General features: G+C 38.2%; 1 protein-coding gene across 5 annotated transcripts in view; it reads left to right on the top strand.

Annotated features, from left to right (window-relative positions):
- Positions 1-23427, top strand: part of MRPL22 (mitochondrial ribosomal protein L22) — a 36327-nt gene extending 12900 nt beyond the window's left edge. Inside the window, exons 3-7 of one of the 5 annotated variants that reach the window (XM_060008466.2) lie at positions 10322-10457; positions 14122-14187; positions 14989-15066; positions 16801-16870; positions 23043-23427. In XM_060008466.2, coding sequence (XP_059864449.2) covers positions 10322-10457; positions 14122-14187; positions 14989-15066; positions 16801-16870; positions 23043-23170 — 478 coding nt within the window. In that variant the 3' untranslated portion in view covers positions 23171-23427. Of the gene's footprint in view, positions 1-10321; positions 10458-14121; positions 14188-14988; positions 15067-16800; positions 16871-23037 lie in introns of all 5 variants that reach the window. The other 4 variants (XM_060008465.1, XM_060008469.2, XM_060008467.1 and 1 more) reach the window with 4 other exon arrangements.
- The last annotated feature ends 1332 nt before the right edge of the window (positions 23428-24759 follow it).

Raw genomic sequence — 24759 nt, 5'->3', positions numbered from 1 at the left:
TATTGTAGGCGTTCGGAAAGCTTTGTCATTATTGATTCATAATGTGTTTAATTTATTAGCCATTGTATTTAATTCACTGAATGTGTATTGAGGATTTGAGGAGTACTGAACACTATGCTAGGTATGGGGGATATAGAAGGCATGGGCCTCACCGTCAAGCAGGCTTTCAGACTGTTTAGTATAGTAGTGGTTTCACTGAAGAGTTAAAGAGAAGCCAAGGTATTCATATTTCTGTAATCCTGCTGTCATCCATGAGATGAAAGAAGAATTAAGGTTTGGAGAGACCCTGGAGATGAAGTACGCCAATTCCTCTTCTCATCGATAAAGAAATTGACAAACTTAGTGCACCCACGAATTGCAACTTCATAGAAACAAATGATCAAGATTATAAACATGAGAAGAAGGTTTGAAATTGTGTAATACGAAGTTTACACAATTCAGACAGTTCAGACTGTTTATTTTTTTGAGAACAGGAGACATGAACTGTTCAGAGGGCCTAATTTAAAGTTAATACTAGCTACCAGTGTTTATCTTGTGCTAGACTTTGTAGGGTGTTGTATGTTAATTATTTATATACCACCAACAGAATGAAGTAGGTATTCTTCTCATTCTAAAAGTAATAATCTCAAATTTATTGAGCCCTATTATGTGTCAGGTTAAGTATTTTCCTTAAAGTATCTCATTTGAGCTCCTTAAGAAGCCTGTGTGGGAGGCTTCCCTGGTAGTCCAGTGGTTAAGACTGTGCTTCTACTGCAGGGGCGTGGGTTCTATCCCTGGTTGGGGAACTAAGATACCATATACCTTGCGGTGTGACCAAAAAAAAAAAAAGAAGCCTATGAGGTAATTACTATTATTACTCCATTTACTGATGAGAAAACTGAGGTCTAGAAAGTTATGTGAATTCCCCAAGGCCATTCTTCTAGTATTAGAGTTAGGATTTAGACCCAGGTCTAGTTGACTCTGTAGTCTCTGCCCTCATCACCTGGCTTATAGTTTTATTAGAAAATTCTGTCCTCTTACATCCAGGAACTCATTCTTCTGCAGCCACCTTACAGTTCAGGAGTAATACAACTCATTGCTATACGGCTGGCAAGAACAGAGTACTAAGGCAATGGGGGGATTGGTTCTCTTGGAGAAGGGATCTGGTTCACATTGAGGTGACACCTGAGCTGGGACTTAAAACAGGACAAGCGTTTCATTTAGGAGATAATAAGGGAGGAGAAAACAACATGAGCAAAAGTGTAAAGATATGAAAGAATGTGGCTTGTTTAGGGAACAATGAATGTTTGTGTCGTTAGGCTTTAAGGTGAGTAAGCTGAGATGACCAGGCTGGTGTTAGATTATGGAAGGCCTTCTGTGTCTTGTTAAGGAGTTTAGACTATATTCTGAGCAGTAGGGAAACACCAGAGTTGTTGTTATTTGGCTATATCCAGATGTAAACAAAAGTAGACAATATGACGAACCCTCATGAACCCATCACCCAACTCCAACAATTATTAACTCATGGTCTATCTTGTTTTCTTGTTTTATCTAGAGCCCCTGCTCTTCCCCATCATATTTTGAAACAAATCCCAGTTAGTATATTATTTCATCCATAAATATTTCACCATGTATCTTATTAAAAAATACCAAATGCCTAGTTAATGTTCAAATTTCCAATGGTTAAATAACTTTTGTACTTTTAAGATTATAGTAGTCCACACTTAAAAAAGTCTTTTTAACATTTCTTATTTCTTGTAAGGTCAGTTTAGTGGTGAGGAACGCTTTTAAGCTTTTGCTTGTCTGGAAGACTCTCTTTCTCCTTCAATTCTGAATAACTTTGCCAGGTAGAGTATTCTTGGTTGGAAGTTTTTTTTCTTTCAGCACTTTGAATGTTTTATGCCCCTCCCTTCTGGCCTGCAGAATTTGTGCTGAAAAATCTGTGGATAGGCTTATGGGGGTTCCCTTGTATGTAACAAGACTTTCTGTTTGGTTTTTTTTGCTGCTTTTAATATTCTTTGTCTAACTTTTGACATTTTAATTATAATGTGTCTTGGTGTGGGTCTCTTTGGGTTCATCTTACTTGGAACTTTCTGGGCTTCCTAGATCTGAATGTCTGTTTCCTTCCCCAAGTTAGGGAAGTTTTTGGCCATTATTTCTTTTTCTCTCTCTTTTTTTTTTTTTTTTAAGAGGAGTTTGTTGGTTTTTTAAAAATAGGTCTTTATTAGAGTATAATTGCTTCACAATACTGTGTTAGTTTCTGTTGTACACCAAAGTGAGTCAGCCATATGCTCACATATGTCCCCATATCCCCTCCCTCTTGAGCCTGCCTCCCACCCTCCCTATCCCACCCCTCTAGGTCATCTCAGAGCACTGAGCTGATCTCACTGTGCTTTGCTGCTGCTTCCCACTAGCTATTTTACATTTGGTAGTGTATATATGTCCATGGTACTCTCACTTCGCCCCAGCTTCCCCCTCCCACCCCATGTCCTCAAGTCCATTCTTAAGAGGAGTTTTTATGGTAGAGTAGAGGGATAGTAATTTATTTATTTACTTATTTATTTATTTTGGCCATGAGCGATCTTAGTTCCCTGACCAGGGATCGAACTCTGGCCCGTGGCAGTAATAGCCTGGAGTCCCAACCACTGGACCTCCAGGGAATTCCCCAGCCATTATTTCTTCAAGTAAGATTTCTGCCCTTTTCTTTCTCTTTCTGGAAGCCCTATAATGCAAACGTTAGTCTGTGTGATATTGCCCCATAAGTCTCTTAAGCTATAGTCAAATTTTTTCATTCTTTTTCTTTTTGCTGCTCTGCTTGGGTCAGTTCCACTGCCTTTTCTTCAAGTTGACCGATTCTTTCTTCTGCTTTATCCAGTCTGCTGTTGAACACTTCTAGTGTATTTTTCAGTTCAGTTATTATATTCTTAAGCTCTGTGACTTCTGTTTGGTATTTTCTTATATTTTTCATCTCTTTGTTGAAGATTTCGCGGTGTTCATCCATTTGTCTTCCCAGTTCGGTGAGCATCTTTATGACCATTACTTTGAACTCTTTATCAGGTAAATTACTTATCTCTGTTTCATTAAGATATTTTTCTGAGGTTTTATCTTGTTAACTGACTTGGAACATATTCCTCTGTTCCTTTATTTTGCTTGACTCTCTGTGTTGGTTTCTATACAGTAGAAGAAACAACCACTTCTCCCAGTCTTGAACGAGTGGACTCATGTAAGAGATAAAAGTTTTTATTTAGCCCTGCCCCAACTTTTGGTCATCTCTCAAACTTTTGTGCTTGTCCAAGCATCCTGTTATGTTATTAGTAGCTCCCAGTAGTTGAGGATGTGCCAAGAATAGACAGTGTCCCAAAGAGGAGGATTTCAGCACCTAGATTCAGTCGGACTGGAAGCTAGACCCTCAGGCAGCAGCTTTATAAGTATGCAGGTATATTCAGTTCTGGGGGGCCACAAATGTAAGCCCTGCTGGCCCACAGAGCCACATGATCTGTCCCCTGGGCAGCAGTTGCAAAAATCAGGATACACTGTCCAGATGAGTGTATAAGCTTCTTTTTTGGGAGTTACTGGTGAGCTGGAGCAAGGCAGAGAAGGAGCACCAAGATGGTGTCTCCAGTCTGCATTGTTGAGAGCAGCTCCACAGGCCACCAAACGTGTGCCAGACTTGAGGCCTGCCACTCAGTCGAAAGCTCCAGGACAGGCAGAGTGGCCTCCTCGCAGAAAGAATGGGGAGTGTGCCTTGGTCTGCTGTCTGCACAGTCTCCTGAGGATAGTAGCCTGCCAACAGCCATCCCTCCCCAGTTGCCACAGTCCCATGAGACCCCAGAACACAAGCCCCTTTGGCCATCAGGGCCAGGTGATGGGCATCCTCTGGATGTCAGCTGCAGAAACTGCACCAGCCGTGTGTAAAGGATTACAGTCAGCCCCTCCATATGTTGTTTAATTAGAAACCTGCCCCCAGGCCACAGTCGTTATGATTAGCTAATAGGCCTCCTTCACAGAAAGACCTCAAAGGTCTGTTGCCTCTTGCTGTGCCCTGGGGGTGGCAGCTGTTTAGGAACTCTTTCTCTGTTGGTTACAGTCCTGGGGGGCCCACAAGCATAAGCCCTACTGGTCACCAGAGTCAGGTGATGTAGAAGTGTCCCCTAGCAGCAGTCATAAAAATCATGGTGCCAAACAGGGTTATGAACTCCTTTCTGGGTGACACCTATTATTACAGTCCCATGTGACCAGGAGCGCAAACTCCCCTGACCTCCAGAGCCAGGCAATAAAGAGTTATCGCCTAGGGACTTCTTCCCTGGTGGGGCAGTGGTTAAGAATCTGCCTGCCAATGCAGGGGACATGGCAAAGGGAGAGGGCAAAGATGGCACCCACTAGTCTCCATCCCCGTACAGTGAGCGTTCCAGCAGGCTCCTAAAGGTGTGTGTAAAATTGGATGCCTGATCCACAGGCTGAGGTGTTTTTTTTTGTTTGTTTGTTGGCTTTGGGCCATGCCACATGGCTTGTGGGATCTTAGTTCCCCGACCAGGGATTGAACCTGGGCCCTCAGCAGTGAGAGTGTGGAGTCCTAACCACTGGACTCCCAGGGAAGTCCCCAGGCTGAGGTTTTTTTTTTTTTAATATTTATTTATTTATTTGGTTGCACAGGGTCTTAGTTGTGGCAGGTGGGCTCTTTAGTTGCTCCTTGTGGGCTCCTTAGTTGTGGCTCACCAGCTCCTTAGTTGCAGCACGTGGGCTCCTTAGTTGTGGCTGGTGGGCTCCTTAATTGCGGCTCCAGGGCTCCTTAGTTGCGGCTTGCCAGCTCCTTAGTTGTGGCACACGGGTTCCTTAGTTGTGGCATGTGAACTCTTAGTTGCGGCACGCATGTGGGATCTAGTTCCCTGACCAGGTATCGAACCCAGGCCCTTTGCATTGGGAGCGTGGAGTCTTACCCACTGTGCCACCAGGGAAGTCCCCCTAGCCTGAGGTTTTACTGTAAGCAGGTGAGCCTCCTTTACTTCACTTATGGGTGCAATCAGCTGCCTCTGAGCTGGGCATTGGGGCAGGTGAGTTTCTGAGCGTGACTCTTTAAGAGGTGTTTCTCTGATTGTCTCCATCTTGTGGGTCTCAGGCCATGAGCTCAATTGGTTTTCAAAATTAGGTGTTTTGGGGGTTCATCTGAAGTGCGTGTCTTAAAAGTTGCAGTTCCTGATGTGGGGTTTGAACCCTTTGTTTCTCAGGGAGAAGCTCTGGGTTTTGAGTTCCCTCCCAGGTGTGGGTTGCCATACTGGGGGTGGGGTTTATGACAGGATTGTGAGCCACCCTTTCCTACCTGCTTTAATGTCGTTTTCTTCTTGTTTGCCTGATATGTAGTTGTCACCCAGCCAGCCTTTAGTTTTTTTTAAAAGGAAGTTGTTCCACATGTAGCTGTAGACTCAGTGTGTTTGTAGGAGGATGTGAGTTCAGGAGATTAAACAATATGCTACTGAATAACCACTGGGTTAAAGAAGAAATAAATACCTTGAGGAAAATGAAAATGGAAATGTAACATAGCAGAATTTATGCAGTGTAGCAAAAGCAGTTCTAAGAGGGAAGTTCACAGCAATAAATGTCTACCTCAAGAAATAAGAAAAGTCTGAAGAAACAGCCTAACTCTATACCTCAAGGAACTAGAAGAAGAAATGAAGTCCAAGGTTAGTAGAAGGAAGGAAATAAAAAGGTTAGAGCAGAAATAAATGAACTAGAGACTAAAAACACAATAGAAAAGATCAAAAAAAAAAAAAAGAAAAGATCAATAAAACTAAGAACTGATTCTTTGAAAAGATTAAAAAAAGAGAAGAAACCCCAAACCTGACAAACCTTTAGCTAGACTCAACAAGAAAAAAGAGACAGGACTCTAATAAATAAAATCAAAAATGAAAGAGTGATAGTGTCACTAGTGTGACAGTGATACCACAGAAATACAAAGGATCTTAAGAGACTACTATGAATAATTATACGCCAACAGATTGGACAACTTAGAAGAAATGGAGAAATTCCTAGAAACATATAAACTACTAAGACTGAATCATGATGAAATAGAAAATCTGAGCAGACTGATTACTAGCAAGGAGATTGAATGAATAATCAAAAGCCATCTAACAAACAAAAGTCCAGGACCAGATGGCTTCCCTGGTGAATTCTACCAAACATTAAAAGAATTAAAATCAATCTTTCTCAAACTCTCCCAAAAGACAGAAGAGGGTAGAATTCTTCAAAACATATTTTATGAGGCTAGCATTTTCCTGATACCAAAACCAGACAAGGGTGCCACACACAAAAAGTTACAGGCAGTATCCCCGATGAGCATGTATGCAAAATCCTCAACAAATTCTTAGCAAACTGAATTCACCAATACATTAAAAGGATCATACATCGTGATCAAGTGGGCTGTATTCCAAAAATGTAAGGATGGTTCAACATCTGCAAACCAGTCAGTGCAATTCACCACGTTAACACAATGAAGGATAAAAATCATATGATCGTCTCAATATTGACATGCAGGGAAAGCATTTGACAAAATTCAACATCCGTTTTTGATAAAAACTCTCAACAAAGCAGGTATTGAATGAACATACTTCAACATAATAAAGGCCATATATGACAAGTCCACAGCTAACATCATACTCAATGGTGAAAGGCTGAAACCATTTCCTCTAAGGTCGACGATGTACACTCTTGCCACTTTTATTCAGCATGGTATTAGAAGTTCTAGCTGCAGAAATTAGACAAGAAAAAGAGATAAAAGGTATCCAGATTGGAAAGGAAGAAGTAAAACTATGACTATTTACAGATGATATGATAAGAAAACCCTAAAGACTCCAAACAACTATTAAAACTAATAAACAAATTCAGTAAAGTTGCAAGATACAAAATCAAACAAAAATCTTTTGTTTCTTTATACTAATAATGAACTATCAGAAAGATAAATTAATCAAACAACCCATTTACAATTGTATTAAAAAGAATAGAATACCTAGAAATAAATTTAACCAAGGAGATGAAAGACTTGTATATTAAAAACTACAAGACATTAATGAAAGAAATTGAAGAAGATAGAAATAAATGCAAAGATATTTTGTGTTCATGGATTGGAAGAATTAATATTGTTAAAATGACCATACCACTCAAAGCAGTCTACAGATTCAGTGCAATTCCTGTCAAAATTTCAATGGCATTTCTCACAGAAATGGAACAGTGTTTTGTTTTGTTTAAATTTTATTTATTTATTTATTTATTTATTGGCTGCGTTGTGTCTTCATTGCAGTGCACGGGCTTCTCATTACAGTGGCTTGTTGCGGGGCACTGGCTCTAGACGCACGGGCTTCAGTATTTGTTGCACACCAGCTCAGTAGTTGTGGCACACAGGCTTAGTTGCCCTGCAGCATGTGGGATCTTACCAGACCAGGGCTTGAACCCATGTCCCCTGCACTGGCAGGTGGATTCATAACCACTGTGCCACCAGAGAAGCCTGAACAAACAGGCTTAAAAGTTGTGTGGAACCTCCAAAGACCCCAAAAGCCAAAGCAATCTTTGTGTGTGTGTGTGTGTGTGTGTGTGTGTGTGTGTGTGTGTGTGTGTGTGTGTGTTACATGGGCGTCTCACTGTTGTGGCCTCTCCCGTTGCGGAGCACAGGCTCCGGATGCGCAGGCCCAGTGGCCGTGGCTCACGGGCCCAACTGCTCCGCGGCATGTGGGATCTTCCCGGACCGGGGCACAAACCCGTGTCCCCTGCACCTGCAGGCGGACTCTCAACCACTGCGCCACCAGGGAAGCCCCGCCAAAGCAATCTTAAAGAAAAACAAAGCTGGAGGCATCATGCTACCTGATTTCAAACTATATTACAAAGGTATAGTAATTAAAACAGTATGATATTGGTATAAAAACAGACACATCGATCAATGGAACAGAATATAGAGCCCAGAAATAATCCCTCACACATGTTGTCAATTAACTTATGACAGTAGAGCAAGAATACATGTTGGGGAAAGGGCAGTCTCTTTAACAGATGGTATTTGGAAAATTGGACAGCCACATGCCAAAGAATGAAATTTGATCCTATCCTACTCCATACTCCAAAATTAACTCAAAATAGGTTAAAGACTTGAATGTAAGACCTGAAACCATAAAACTCCTAGAAGAAAGCAGGCAGTAAGCTCTTTGACATAGGTCTTGGCAATGATTTTTTGAATCTGATACCAAAAGCAAAAGTAAACAAGTAGGACCTAATTAAACTAGAAATCTTCTGCATAGCACAGGAAACCATCAACAAAATGAAAAGGCAGCCTACTGAATGGGAGAAAATAATTGTAAGTCATATATCTGATAAAGGGCTAATGTCCAAAATATACAACAAACTTAGACAACTAAATAGTAAAAAAAACCCCAATCAAATTAAAAAATGAGATGATCTGAATAGCTATTTTGCCAAGAAGACATGCCATTGACCAATAGGTACATGAAAAGATAGTCCATATCATTAATCATCAGAGAAATGCAAATCCAGACCACAATGAGATACCACCTCACACCTGTTAGAATGGCTATTATCAAAAAAATAGGAAATAAGAAGTGTTGGCAGGGATGTGCAGAAAAGGGACTGTTGTGCACTGTTGGTGGGAATGTAAATTGGTGCAGCCACTGTGGAAAACAGTACGGAGGTTCTTCAAAAAACTAAAAATGAACTACCGTGTGATCTAGCAATTCCACTTCTGAATAGAACAAAAACACTAATTTGGAAAGATATATACACACTCACGTCCATTGCTACATTACAATAGCCAAGGTATGGAAACAACCTAAGCTTCCATCAGTGGATGAGTAGTTAAAGAAATTGTGATATATGTAAATATATAAACACACACACTCACCACACGCAAACATAGAGGAATATTAATCAACCATAAAAAAGAATGAAATCTTGCCATTTGTGACAATAAGGATGGACCTTGAGGGTATTATGTTAAGTGAAATAAGTCAGGCAGAGAAAGACTAATAGCATTTGATATTTCTTATATGTGGAATCTAAAAATCAAAACAAAACAAAAACCAAACCAGCCTCATAGGTACGGAGAACAGATTGGTGATTGCAAGAGGCAGCGGGTTGAGGGTGAGAGAAATGGGTGAATTGGGGTTTTTTGTTTGTTTGTTTTGTTTGTTTTTTTGTTTAAATACATTGAATAAAAATTTTTTAAAAAGTCCACCCATTAACTGACTTTTTTCTTAATTCTCGTAATCTGTAGGTTCTTTATTCAGCTCTTTTTTTTTCTCCTTGTAATTTATTTGTTGAAGAAAATGGGCTGTTCGTCTTGTAGAGTTTTGTACAGCTTGGATTTTGCTGAGTGCATCCCCTTCGTGTTGTTTAACAGGTTTCCCTGTCTCTGTATTTTCTGCATTGAATCTAGAGGCTTGATTAATTCGAGTTTGTTTTTGCAGAAAGACTACTTCATGGATGGTGGGTGGTGTCTTTTTACATCAGGAGGCGAATGAAGCCACCTTTATGCATTAATTTCTTAGGGATTAGAAAGTGATGTTTTTGTCTTGATTATTCAACAAAGTTGAGGAATTCCACAGATCATGTCAGAGATCCTCTGTGCCTTTAAATCTATTTTAGGACTGAGATGACTTACAGTAGAGAATCAATAGTCGTTGACCACCATAAAAAGGAATGAAATTCTGCCATTCGCAACATCGTGGATGGACTTGGGTTGGTATTCTGCTTAGTGAAATAAGTCAGATGGAGAAAGATAAATACTGTATGATATCACTTATATGTAGAATCTGAAGTATAAAATAAACTAGTGTATATAAACAAAAAAGAAACAGAAATGTAGAGAACAAGGTGATGATTACCAGTGGGAAGAGGGAAGGGGTGAGAGGCAGAACGGGTAGGAGGTTAAGAGGTACAAGCTACTATGTATAAAATACATAAGCTCCAAGGATATACTGTACAACACAGGGAACATAGCCAAACTTTTATAATAACTGTAAATGGAATGTAACCTTTAAAAATTGTGACTCGCTGTGCTGTACACCTGAAACTTACGTAATGTTGTACACCAGCTATACCTCAATTAAAATCTTGTGTTAATAACTGTTTATTATTTGACTTACATGAGTTACTGACTTTTCACTCTTCTTAGTCTTCAGTAAACTACTAGCTCTTTGTGGTATTTTATGTAATCTCGATTCTTTGTTAACAAATATGTCTAGAATGTTTCCACTTGTGATCCTTAAATAGTTGCCATCAAAATGGAGCTGATGTGGTTCAGAAGATAGATAAGCTTTGGAAAAGATTCTAAATGTCTGTTGCTTTACAGGCATTTTTCATCTCACAGCGTTTTACCCCAATCACATATTCACACAAGTGCTTCTCTTGAAATATCTCGAAAATGGGAGAAGAAGAATAAAATTGTTTATCCTCCACAACTGCCTGGAGAACCTCGGAGACCAGCTGTAAGTTTGTGGGTAGAACTAATCTCTTGATTTTGATAAAGCACTCTTGCTCTTGTGTGGCTAGCAGTGATTTATTATTCCATGTTAAGAAAAGAAAAAAATTATACAGGAATCTTTTAATTGGTACAGAAAATGTTCTAGATTTATCTTTTTTGTAGTTAAAATGATTGTCTTTGTTTTACTTATTTGCCTTGACTTAACTTCCTGGATAGGAGCCTTAACTCTAAAACTGAGCTAATAGCTTGAGACGTTTCAACTGAATTTTGACTCCAAGAGGCTTGATAATGGAGCACGAGGGGTTGGTAAGAATGGCTTAAGCCGTTGGCCAATATTTAAATCATATGTATGATTTTCCAATGTTTTATACTTGAGTATAGACACACTTGGTTGTGAGGTTTTTCTTCCTTTTTTTTTTTTTGTAATTTACAAAACTTTGAACCTAAGGTTTGAATTTAATCATTGGATTCCTTCCAGAGATACCTTATTCCTTCCAGACTTTAACTTATCTTTAGTTGCTCAGAATCCTTTTGCCCTTTCCAAATTGCTAGACATTGCTCTAGTCTGAAATAAAAGACAAATTTCTAGCTTAATATGAATTTTCTGTGGGATACATACACATCTCTTAAAAAGTTTAAGTAAGTAATAATAGCATGAACAAGGTGGGAACATTTGAATCCTTAAGAAAATGAACTGTGATAAGTACTTTAGAAATAGAATTACTGTGTTAATTATAAATCATTCAGTTTAGCAAACATCTTTTAAGGTCCTTTGGGATTTAAGGCTACTGGATAATCAATATAATCTAAGTAATGTCATTTGCTTAGTTTTTATATGAACTTGACAGCATGCATTTTATTAAAATTCAGTTGCTATCTAGATATTAGTCTGAATTAATACAGTTTTATGGTTTTTTTTTTCTCATTTAGGGGAGTTTATTTATTCATTTAAAGACCTCCTACCTGATTGGGAACTAAGAAGAAAAAGAGATCTTAATAGCTTAAACAAATGAGTTGTTAACTTTCATATTTTATTGTGCCATCAGAGCTTAAAAGTTTGATTTGTCATAGAATCTGTGCTATTAAGCATTGACTCCATTTTGTAATTAACCAAAATTTACACATTTGTACAACTATCATAAATAAAATATTTTCTAGGGACTTCCCTGGTGGCACAGTGGTTAAGAATCTGCCTGCCAATGCAGGGGAGATGGGTTCAAGCCCTGGTCTGGGAAAATCCCCCATGCCGTGGTGGAACTAATCCCATGTGCCACAACTACTGAGCCCGTGCGCCTAGAGCCTGTGCTCTGCAACAAGAGAAGCCACCGCTATGAGAAGCCCGTGCACCGCAACGAAAAGTAGCCCCCTCTCGCCGCAACTAGAGAAAGCCCACGCAGAGCAACAAAGACCCAATGCAACCAAAAATAAAGTAAAAATTAAAAAAAATATATATTTTCTATAATGAGCTTTCTTTACTTCTTACTTGAGCTCTCTGGACTTGGCTTTAACTGGAAATAAAGAAATCATAATAGTATTTGTCAGGTCCAGAATCTAAAGGGAAATTTTGTATTTTGTAAGTACCAGTCTTTTTGGATGTTAAACACACTTCAGGATACATCCTAAATAGCAAAATTCAAATCGTTAACAGTAGATTATCTACCTAACTCTAGCAAATGAAGAACAGTGTCAGTTAAATCATTTGTTATATATTGTAATTTACTGAAACTATTTTGGTTAACTTTTGCATAATATATACTTCTATAAGTGCCTGTGTGAAGACGTTTGGTTAGATTTTATATAGGCACTTTGGAGAAACCTCATTTAGTTCTCTATTTTGCACAGATTTTGTTTGAGGGAGTAATCCTTTTCTGGGACAAATTAAGACTTTTGGAAAATACCTTAACATTTTCTGATTTTTAAATAGTATTTAGTAAATTGATTTTGGTGTAACAGTTATACCTGTTATGCCTAAATTATTAATGCTGTTTATAAACACCTTGCTTATTAACAGGGAATAATTTCCTCACCTAGCCACATAGTTGATACACTGTGCCATTATTTGCAGTGTCCCTTAGGCTTTCCAATCCGCTACCTGCAAACATTTTAAAAATTTGTTTTATCTCTTGTTTAGAAGAAGGCCAGATAATATTTACTATTCTATCTCATTCTGATCTTCAGAATTTGGAATATGTAGTTAAATAATAGTAGATGGGGCACTGAGTAAAATCCTAAGGCATTTGTAAACTTCTAGCAGGAGTCAGAATGTTAGAAAGTTTTGAGGTTCCTCTGCTTTTATTTGCCTTGAAAAATGTTTTCTAATTTTTTTTTAAGTGGCATTATGGTATAATAGTAGGAAGAATGTGGGTTTTAGAGTCATGAGGGGAACTTTAAAGATACACCTGCCAGACATTGTATTAAGCCCTTCACATACTTCCCTGTGTGGCACTAGCTTACAAACTTTGCTATCTTGCACAAGTCACTTGATTTCTCTGATTTTCATTTTGTAAAAGGTTTATAAAGTGTTTTTTCTCCCAACTCATAGAGTTAGATGATATGAATTATGAAAAGTGCTTTGTGAACTATAAATTGTTCAACGGAGGATTGATTTAAAAATTCAGTAGGATATACCTACCACTATAAATAGAAGACAATAAAAGCTAACGTTTAGTAAGATCTTACCATGTGCTAGACACTGTAAAGTACTTACTTTATATAGGTAACTTTATTTAATCCTTATTATAGTTTTATGTGTTAGGTACTATTATCTTCATTTTAAAGAACAAGAAACTTAAGCAGAGAGAAGTTAAGTAGCTGGTAAATGGTAGAGCTGGGATTCAGACCGAGGTAGTCTGATTCTAGAACCTGCTCTTGACTGAACACTTACAATATTGGTTTTCTTATGAAAATAGTTACTTTATCCATTTTGCCATTGTTCTCCTCACTAACAAGAAACCTTTTTGTACCTTTTCTTTTGTTCTTTTAGCCAGCTAAATGTTTTCAAAATACTTTAGTTTCAGTCTTTTACTATTCCTCTGTATAGCAGCATTGCAAACTTTGTCACAAACTAGCCATTTTACAGTTTGTTTTTCCCTTAGTAATCTTTATAACATAGTGAGAATTTGGAAAAGTATAACTTTGTATAGGGAAAAAGCGTCCCCAAATTTTTTTTTAAAAAAATAAATAAATTTATTTATTTATTTTTGGCTACCTTGGGTCTTCGTTGCTGCACGTGGGCTTTCTCTAGTTGCAGTGAGTGGGGGCTACTCTTCGATGTGGTGCGCAGGCTTCTTGTTGCAGTGGCTTCTCTTGTTGCAGAGCATGGGCTCTAGGCTCATGGGCTTCTCATTGCAGTGGCTTCTCTTGTTGCGGAGCACGGGCTCTAGGTGTACGGGCTTCAGTAGTTGTGGCGCACGGGCTCAATAGTTGTGGCTCGCGGGCTTAGTTGCTCTGTGGCATGTGGGATCTTCCTGGACCGGGGCTCAAACCCGTGTCCCCTGCATTGGCAGGCGGATTCTTAACCACTGCACCACAGGGAAGTCTTCCAAATTCTTAATAATGTTTTTATTTCTTATGGCAGCATTTCATTAAGCACAGAAAGTAAAAACTTTATTAACAGTGTTTTACTGTCATTTTGATAAAATTGCTTAATTTTTTTTCCTGTTTGTAAGGAAATCTACCATTGTCGAAGACAAATAAAGTACAGCAAAGACAAGATGTGGTATTTGGCAAAATTGGTAAGCTAAAATGACTATTACCGTATAATATATAGGGAAAGAAGCTACAAATTTTACCCCAGGATTTGAAAAAAGCAAAAAAACTTGCCCTGTTTTTTCCAAAAAGTGAGGAATATAATTACATTTTTAGACATTTCGTAGGTAATCCAAAAGTGATAGTTCAGAGATTGGTGATTTTGCTTAATTTTTACCTCCTGACAAACTAAATCATGTTGGATATATAGACACTTTAGAAGAAAGGCATCAAGAACCTGGCTATAGTTAGAGAATCCAGGAAGTAAACTTACGTATCTGTAAAAGTTGATTCAACCTATTTCAAAACTGTTGCCTTTGTAAGTTTTTTACCTCGAAAATGAAATTTATATATGAGAGAAGACAAAAGCAGCAAATACACATGTAATACATTTCTTCTATAGGAGAAGGAGATGCCTTTAGTGCCTACTGTGATCCTTGCCAACCTGTGACCTTTCTCTGTCACGTCCGCTTTCTTTTATTATTATTGAAACCATTATAATCCAGGTTTAGTGGTTAAAAATTTTAAGTTTGATTTTGACCTACAGAGGGTGGTGGCATCCCTTCTCAAACTTGTTTTCTTCTCTTTTGCCTGCATTTAGTTAGCTATTTTTATTAATGAAAAAGGTTTTTCCCCACTTTTATTGAGATGTAATTAACATGTAACTAGTTAGCTAATTTTAGAAGTTATTTGGATTATGTAAGACTTTTACTTTTCACTGAAAAGGGAATGCTGACTTTGTAAACTAATTTGTTTATTTTCTCTTGTCTGTTACCCTTTAATTCTAGATACGAGGAATGTCCATTGACCAGGCTCTGGCTCAGTTGGAATTCAGTGACAAAAAAGGGGCCCAGATAATTAAAGAGGTAAACTAAGATTGGTGGGGAGGGAGCGAATAGTTGGCTTGCAGGTGTTAGTAAGCTTTGCCTAAATCCTGAATTCGCTAGTGTAAATGCATAGTTTATATAATACAGATTGAGGGGACTCCGTTTTATTAATGTCCTTATACCTTAGGAATGTTCTGTGCTTTAAGTATTTTTTTTTTCCTTAGATGCTTTTATTTGCACCAGATAGTGATTTATGTTTTATGATCTGTCTGTGAAGTGAAGTGATACATCTTATTTTTAATGATTGGGGGCTTGATAAACTTTTTAAAAGATTTTTTTTTTTGTAAGTTCCACAACTGAGAGCTTGGGATTTTATAACTAGTTGAGTGGAAAGAGCACTGTACTGGCACTCAGGGGAGTTGGAGTCTTACCTTTTCTCTGATAGTTTCTGTTGTGATTTTGGGCAAGACACTTGTCTGGTTCCATTTTTCTCACTTGTAAACTAGGTGGGGTTGGATTGGATGATCTCTAAAGACACTTCTAGCTCTAAATGTAGCTGATTCACTAGGTGCACATGACTGTTGATATTTGTGCTGACTCATTCTAGGCACATGAGTGTTTTTGTTTCAAAAAGCTGAGTTGAGGACATCTGGGGATATTAGCATTATTTCCTATAGTTCAGTTAATTTTCATATAAAGTCATATCTTTTAGTGGGTGAATATTTAAGGTGGTTGGATTCAGACTTGTAAGAGGCTCTATTGTAATGCTTGTATTTATTTCCATTCAGAATGCAGTTACTAATTATCTGTTGTGTACCCAGCTTTGTACTACATTCTTCATCTTTAAAGGAGGGAAAGATCTGATTTCTGTTATTTCTGACAACAGTTGTCCTATTTTAAAAAATGTGTTCTGGAGGAAGTTAATTCAAAATATCCTTGGAGTATAAATTTAATAATTCTTTTTTAAAAAAATTTATTTATTTATTTATCTTTGGCTGCACTGGGTCTTCCTTTCTGTGCACTGGCTTTCTCTAGTTGCAGTGAGAGGGGGCTACTCTTTGTTGCGGTGCATGGGCTTCTCATCGTGGTGGCTTCTCTTGTTGTGGAGCATGGGCTCTGGGCGCATGGGCTTCAGGAGTTGTGGCACACGGGCTCAGTAGTTGTGGCTCGTGGGCTCTAGAGCTCAGGCTCAGTAGTTGTGGCCCACGGGCTTCGTTGCTTCGCGGCATATGGGATCGTCCCAGACCAGGGCTCGAACCTGTGTCCCCTGCATTGGCAGGCGGATTCCCAACCACTGCACCACCAGGGAATTCCCAAATTTAATAATTCTTAAAGGAAATTTTCAAGTATGATTTTCTCTACTTGTCTGATGTTGTTAATGGTTATTTTGGATCTAAAGTTTAAGAATTTTCAATAAGATTTAGCCCTTGAGCTTCTTGAACTTGACAAGTCTATGAATCAAAGCCATAATGCCCATTACCAAGGGTACTGCTGCAAGTGTTGTTATCTCCTCCTTTACAGCTTAAACATTCCATTTAAAACTTAGCAGGACCTGGACTGTGTTCTTTGCATTTGCAATTCTTGTCTGAGGAAGGAAAGCTCACTGTATCCCTTTTCCTTAGTACTGTTATAATTTGATATTCTCTTTTTAAAACTGACTGCAATAGGAAGGCATGTGATTAGCAGTCATAGAGATAACAATAAGAAATGAGAAATTTAATTCTGTTTTAGTTCAGGTCAGCAATATGAATGCCTTTCTTTTCCTTATTTAAGGTTCTCTTAGAAGCACAAGATATGGCAGTGAGAGACCACAATGTGGAATTCAGATCCAATTTATATATAGGTAAGATCTTTAATATTCTTAGCTTTGGAAAATGGCTTCCAACAGTGATGCCAAATTCTTCATCTAATAACAGTCTTTGATATCTAAATACTTTGGACTGTGTTTGCTAGTGAAAATTGCTGGTAATAACTTATTCTTCAGCCTTCAGCATGCTAATGTTAGTCAGTTGTAAATGGTCCTAACTTTACTGCTTTATTGTTACCTGTTTCGTAATGAGACTGAGATCATGAAACCTATTGCTGATAATTATTAAATAATGGATATCAAGATGATATATAGAGTGGTCTGTTAATCATAATGAAACTATGGAAGAATGTAACTGATTTTTTAAAAAATGAATTCTTTGTCAACCCAAAGGAGATGTATAAAGGATCACAGGTGGACTTAAAAAAATCTTTATTTATAATGTGCCAAGCCAGGTGCCTAATCCCTAAAGGTATCCTATAAGTTAGTCTTCCATTTACCAGAATGGAAAATCTGTTGAACTCTAAAAGCCAAGGGGGCCTTCGAAGGCTCAGATGACCCAGATGTGTTGGTTCCCCTTTGTTATTACATCCTGAAGCATTACCTCAGCTTTGTATGCTTGTTCCACATCACATTAAATTAATGTGTGGCAATATGTTTTGGGAAGCCTGGTACACTGTACAAATGTAAGGGATTTTTTGGTAGCATACCTTCATACTGCTCCTTTTTTAGAAAGAGATCAATGGTTATTATAAAGCTCTCCCCCCGCTCCCCTAACACCACAGTAAAGTAGAGCAGTGGCTGGAGTTACTGCAGCAATTACTGCTAACCTCAGCAGTTTTGTAATCAAACAGAGATGTTGATGTCAAAGCAAAATTTTCTCAATCTGCCAAACCTGCATATGAGAAGGACTGTTTTACCTAAAGCTATTTTAAACTCAAAATATGGGAACTGCTGCTCTCCAAATGGAGGGTAAAAGGCTGAATCATTCTGGGGGAAGTTAGCTGTGCCTTATAGTTTTTCAAAAATTAGAATTTTAAAAAAAACATCTAAATTGCACTTTGTCATATAACCTCTGCTCTACTGGAGATATTTATTCTGATTTAGTTAGTACCTTACCTCAACTCACCTGGAATTGATGCTGGCAACCACACCTACTTCTGAAATTCAAATGAGTTATGATTTTCAACTGAAATATCTTATTTTAAAGCTGAATCTTGTATAACTAATTACATTCTTATACAGAGGGGAATCAAATGGCAACTCAGAAGATGCAGTCCACAGTAATTAATCATAAGCATTTTCTTCTGGGAGCAGCATGAATAAATAATGCTGGAAGGACCCAGAATCATTGGAAGAGATGAAATAAAGAGCAAGACCGTTTGCTTAAAACCTCTTGGTGACCTTTCCTGCTCCATGACTGAATATGAAATCAAATTTATTTAATTTTGTTCAACTTTATAGGAATATTGGCTTCTTAGCTGATAGGCAACATTTCATAATGGAAATCAGATGCAAGTGAAATGGGATTTGTGTTAAATATGTTTCAACAGTTGTAGTACTGTTGAGAGAGAGGGTGAGGAGCTTAATCCTGTCTTCCCAAATGAAGGAGCAAAGTCCAATGTTGCCTTTAAGCAAAAATCAACTTAACCAGTCCCATGTGAATGGTCCTTTAATGCATTGGTCTCTTCAGGCACATTTCTGCTGAAAAACCTCTGCCCTTCCTACACCTTCCTTTCATGTAGTCCTGGGTCAAAATCTCTTTTCTTAAGTAGGGCTAATAACTTTGGATTTGTCTTATGATTTTAAAAACTCATTTGCTAAGTATTTTGTTGCCTAATTCCATTATGAAGGAAAAAGAGATGAGTACCCACAGGAAGATGAAGTATCTGACCACAACACATCAGGCATTTTATCCCTGTATTTGCTAAACTTCCCTGATAAGAATCGTCTGAGGTTCTTATTAAAGATACAGATTCCCAGGCCTCACCACAGACTTACTGAATCTGAAACCCCAGGGGAGAGGCCTGGGTAAGTTCTATTCATTCTTACCTATAAAATCTGGGAAATGGATTTATCTTCTTACAGTCTTTGAAAAGGCCTAGACATTTTATTCCGTAGACTTCTTTTAGAGCTTTGAAAGACTAGTTACTTGTTGGCTACTGTTTCGGCTCAGCAATAGCTCTTTCAGTCCCCTGAAATAAGTAAGTACTGGCATTTTAAGGGACTTGCTTTTTTGGTAGCATATGTTCTCATTATGTGGTAATTCCCTCAAATGCTTGTCATCAGTCTAAAGCTAATACCTGGTGTTGCATGACCACAGACTTTGAAAGTTCATTTCCTTTTCAGACTTACAATGATGACTAATGACACTGTGAACAGGCCTTAACAAGTGGACATGGACTAATAAAATGTCACTGCTTCATGATTCATGACATCTATAGTAGTTCACTTCAGGGAAAGTGAACGACTGACTTTGTAAATCAGTTTTCTGGGCTAAGAATGATGAAGGAGAAAGGGGGAGAGTTTCTAAAGTTAAGTCAAGATTCGTATTTACCTAAATACAAGTAATAGGAAATATTGACAATATTTTAAATATGGTACCTGCTGGGCATTATCTTTAGAAGAGCATTATCTTGGGCATTATCTTTAGAAGGTTGTTTCCACTTTTGAGATGTCTTTATGTTTTTTCTTTCTTTCAAAAAGTATTTGAGTGCCTTCAGTGAGTATACCACACACACAGTTAGGTGATGGTATATCTTTTATAGCAATTTAAAACATTTAGCACAAGTAGTTTTGTTCTTTGACAGTAATAGCCCTTTGGAAGAATACATAAATTGTTCTCCCTAGTTGGAACAAAACCACGTACACTATTAGTATTGTATGTACTTGGAAAACTTTGAAATTTATTTTAGAATTTGAGCAAATTTACCAGAGACATCTGTATTGAAAAAATGATATTAATTAGCAGAAGATGTATTTCAAAATCATTTCTGTTCCTTATGGGGCATGAACTTTGGGGACAATACAAGAGGAGTGTAAGTTTTGTTGAGGAAGTAACTTTTACAGGTGAAATATGAACACGTACACAAGGTAGCGTATGGTTTGGGACCAAAAAGAGTAACAGGTAAATGGTATTGTTGGAATAGAGAAGAGGAGGTCAGTATAGGTTAAAATAGTCATGGAGATTTTCTAGACAATTTTAGCTTTTAAAGATACGCTTTTGGGGATCTGAAGGAGTATCCAAGAGGAAAAATTTTCAAAGTGAGGTAACCACTTAAGCAAAGGCACATAGGTTGGGATGAGCAGTAAGTGTGTGGTACAGTGAGTAGAACAGTGCAGAGAAAGTAGAGGCTTGCCTTAGAGGAGATGAAATTGAAAAGGTGAACATGGCCTAGATTTCAGAGGGCTGAACATGGCAAGCTGTGGCATTTGGTTAAAACAGTATTGACGAGGAACCACAGGAGGTTTTTGGGTAAGAGATTTATGTTATTAAGGCAGTGTTTTAAGACTATTAACTCTAAGCATTGGTTTTGAAATTGTGCTCTGAGGCCTCCAGGGGTGGGGCCTGGGTCAAGCAGAAAGGCTTCTTGGTCACTGCTGTATCCTTAGAGCCCAGGATGGTGCTTCACACCCAGCAGGAACTTGGAATTTCTATATGTTGGGTGAATGAATGGCAGCAGTTTTGGATCTACTCTCACCCGTGTTTCATTCTTAACAGATTCACGTGGAAGTAGGCATCTACGTATTGTTTCATTTAATTGAAATGGTTCCGTACTAAAGCAGTTTGAAACGACTCCACGCTTCCAATTCAGGGGCCACGGGTTCGATCCCTGGTCAGGGAACTAAGATCCTGCATGCTGTGTGGTGCGGCCAAAAAAAAAAAAAAAAAAAACAATTCGGAATTTATACTCTAAGCCCTGATTTCATTCAGATGTCCGAGTGGCTGTGTTGGGTATTCCCATTCCAGAGTGTTAAAGAACCCTGGTGTTTCAGAAGAATTAATGTTTTTGTTTTGACATAAAAAAGGGATGGCATTATTTGCATAAAGGTAAGCAGATGATATTTTATGGATTAAGGAGGAAATCATAACTGGCATTTAGCAGGTATTGAGTGTCTTCTCTTCTGTATTTTGGGAGAGATGGAAGGAAAATGGTAGTTAACGTAGACCCTCATAGGGTTGATCATTGTGTTTTGATAGATTATGTAGTCCTGCACAGTTAGCTAATTTTGATACTTCCTTCACTGGAGTAGTATTCCTTATTCTCAGGGTATTTGGAAACTGGTGCTCAAGTTGGGTAGAGTAGCAGTTTTGGATAAAATTAGCTACCATGCTTGTAAAATCTTTTAAGAAGTTTCTACACTCTTCCCAATGTCACTGTTTTTGTTTGTAGGATTCCTCCTGACAAGTGGATTCAGGGCACTTGGTAGTACTGTATTATAAAGTGATTTGTGTAATGCTGCTTTTTCTTTGGAAAAATAAAATTTTTTTTTAAATTGAGGTATAATTGATGTATAACATTATATTACTTTCAGGTGTACAACTGAATGGTTCAGTATTGCAAAGTGATTACAAGTCTAGTTAACATCTGTCACCATACATAGTTACAGAATTTTTTTTCTTGTGATGAGAACTTTTAAGATCTATTGTCTTAACAACTTTTAAATATGCAATACGGTATTATTGACTATAGTCACCGTGCTGTACATTACATCCCCATGGCTTATTTATTTTATCACTGGAAGTTTGTACCTTTTGACTCCCTTCACCCATTTCAGCCACCTGCCCCCCACCCCCATCTTTGGAAATTCTTAAATTCATTTCTTTAGTGCCAGTAGATGAAGTTGATAAAAGCGTGGTAGTTCTCTCCTTATCTCACTGAGACCCTAGGCAGTTTTCTTAATCACTTTCATCCTTAGCTTTCTCTTTGGCAAAGCTAGGGTGCTTCTGCTGAAACCATTTCATGAGAGGTTTGTAGTTAGAGGGTTGTGGAGCACATACTTTGATATGGTCCCTGCAGTATAAAGTTCTGTCACAGTAAAAGAATGGTGAGTATTGAAGTGAATTAATTTGCTACATATGCTATAGATTTTGCCTTTTTAAAAGGCTTATTAAATTAACTAAAAACGTAAGACTAAGTAAATTCAGAAGGTGGTAGAAGGTAATTACTACCCTGATTTACTGTGGGTGAACAGGTGAACAGATTTCTTCTTGTGCTGTTTAAGAGGTTTCTTCAAATTTTGCAGGGTCAAACTTTGACATGTTGAATGGGAGAGGGGAGATGAGGGGACAGATGTGATACAGGAGTTCCTAAACCTCGCTGTGAATCAGAATTGCTTGGGGTGTGGGGGAGTGTTGTTTGCTCAGGATTTAATTTTCAAAGCCCACTCCAAATATAGAGTATCTAGAGATGGGATCTCAGCATCAGCATTTTAAATATGTTCCCTAAGTTAGTTTGATGTAGTAGCCTGAGGACAGCATTTGGGAATCATTGGTTCCAAAGGAACAGTTAGAATATAATACAGTTAGAATAAAATCAGGACGTCATCCCTCAGCCTCCAGGGCTCTGTGTAATCTTGCCTTCATTTCTGATCTCGTCCCCTTGTTTGTATCACTCTTTCCCTTGCTTACTATGCTTCAGCAGGTTCTGTTCCTGAACCAAGCCAAGCATGTTCCTACCATTGGGCCTTTGCACTTGCTGTTCCCTCTTCTTGGAACACCTTGCCCCTAGATATTTGCATGAATGATTCATTCTGGTCTTGGATCAAATGTCTCTTCCTCAAGGATGCCTCCAGTCTCAAGTTGACACCCTCCAGTCTTGACACCCTCCAGTCTCAAGTTGCCTCCCAGGACCCAATCAGTCTCTGTCACATCACTGTTTTCTTTATTCGTAGCACTTGTCACTAACTAAAATGATCATGTTTATTTTCTCTCTTTCTCCTCTAGAGTGTGCACTGCACAGAGCCAGGGCCCTTGCTATTCTTGTTCACTCCTATTTCTGCAGCACCTGGAGTAGAGGCTGGTCCTTAGTAAGGAAGGACTCAGGAGATACTTGTCTTGAGACAAACCTGCTGTAGCCAGCCTGTGAGCTCATGTAGTCTTAGAATCCAGTTGAGGAAAGGGCAGAAATTGCTCAGCTGATCAAGCTGTAATCTTGTGGATACAGTTGTTTCCTATAATTTTCTTTTTCTTCTCTGTCTAGCTCAGTCCACCTCAGGGCGAGGCCAGTACCTGAAACGCATCCGATACCACGGCAGAGGTCGCTTTGGGATTATGGAGAAGGTTTTTTGCCATTATTTTGTGAAGTTGGTGGAAGGCCCTCCACCTCCACCTGAGGCACCAAAGACAGCAGTCGCCCACGCCAAAGAGTATATCCAGGAGCTTCGCAACCGGACCATCATTCACACTCTATGATGGGGGTATTAAGACTCCACAGTGTATATATTTTACCATTCATTTCCTAAAACCAACAGAAATTAAAGACAGATGCTTTTTATGATTTGTCATTGAATTATTGAAATATGAAGTACAACTGCTAGTTTTACATGAATATTTATAAAGCTCTGCCCATCTCTCTTGAGCCTCTGGGTATATTTTATGTATTTGCAACTAAGAAGGAGAAATCAGCTTTAAACATAGTGACAGACTATGTAATTCAGAAGGCTTTTTTGAGTGATGTTTGAAGGCAATGTTAGCTTTCTAGCTTGTGCCCTGCAGGTGGTACTTTTGATACTGGACTTGAGTAGAAAGTTACAGGATAAGAAAACTTGTCCTTACTATTTCACTTGATTTTTCTCCTGGAACTGGGGGAGGGGGTGGTGGACGGGAGCATCCCTGCACATTGTTTCAGTGCAGTATTTTAGGGCATTCTGTAGTTCAGTTTTTCCTTTCACTTTTGGCGTAGGCCAGTGGATGAGGGATTATATTTTCCTTTACTGATTTAGCAGTAACTTGAAATTACAGGAGTTTATTAGATATATTAATCTAAAACTCCAAAAACCATTTAACTTAGAAAGTTTTATTTTACTTAAATAATGACTATTTTATGTCTCCTACCAACAATGCTTTCTATTGCTTGGTTGTCTTGTTTAGGATTGATTCATTTTTCAGAGTGCATTCAAATTAATGGAGAGAGGAATTGAACCAGTCTCAGGCTTGCATTATAAAATAATTGATATTTTTAGGACATTCCACCTGAAAGCGGAAGAATACACTTTCTTTTCAAGTGCACATGGAACATTCTCCAGAATAGATCACATCTTGGGTCACAAATCAAGCCTTGGAAAGTTTAAGAAAATTGAAGTTGTATCAAGCATCTTTTCTGACCACAACACTGTGAGATTAGAAATCATGTACAGGAAAAAAAAAAGTAAAAAACACAAATACATGGAGGCTAAACGGTGCTGCTAAATAACCAAGAGATCACTGAAGAAATCAAAGAGGAAATCAAAAAATACCTAGAAACAAATGACAACAAAAACACGATGATCCAAAACCTATGGGACACAGCAAAAGCAGTTCTAAGAGGGAAGTTCATAGCAATTCAAGCTCACCTCAAGAAACAAGAAAGATTTCAAATAAACAATATAACCTTACACCTAAAGCAACTAGAAAAAGAAGAACAAAGAAAACCCAAAGTTAGTAGGAGGAAAGAAATCATAAAGATCAGAGCAGAAATAAATGAAACAGAAACAGAAAACAGTAGCAAAGATCAATACAACTAAAAGCTGGTTCTTTGAGAAGATAAACAAAATGAATAAACCTTTAGCCAGACTCATCAAGAAAAAAAGGGAGAGGATGCAAATCAATAGAATTAGAAATGAAAAAGGAGAAGTTACAACAGACGCCACAGAAATACAAAGCATCCTAAGAGACTCTACTACAAGCAACTCTATGCCAATAAAATGGACAACCTGGAAGAAAT

This window comes from Delphinus delphis, chromosome 3 (assembly GCF_949987515.2).
Source record: "Delphinus delphis chromosome 3, mDelDel1.2, whole genome shotgun sequence".
NCBI lineage: Eukaryota > Metazoa > Chordata > Mammalia > Artiodactyla > Delphinidae > Delphinus > Delphinus delphis.
Note: the sequence above shows the minus strand (reverse complement) of the source record. Positions and strands in the feature narration are given on the sequence as shown.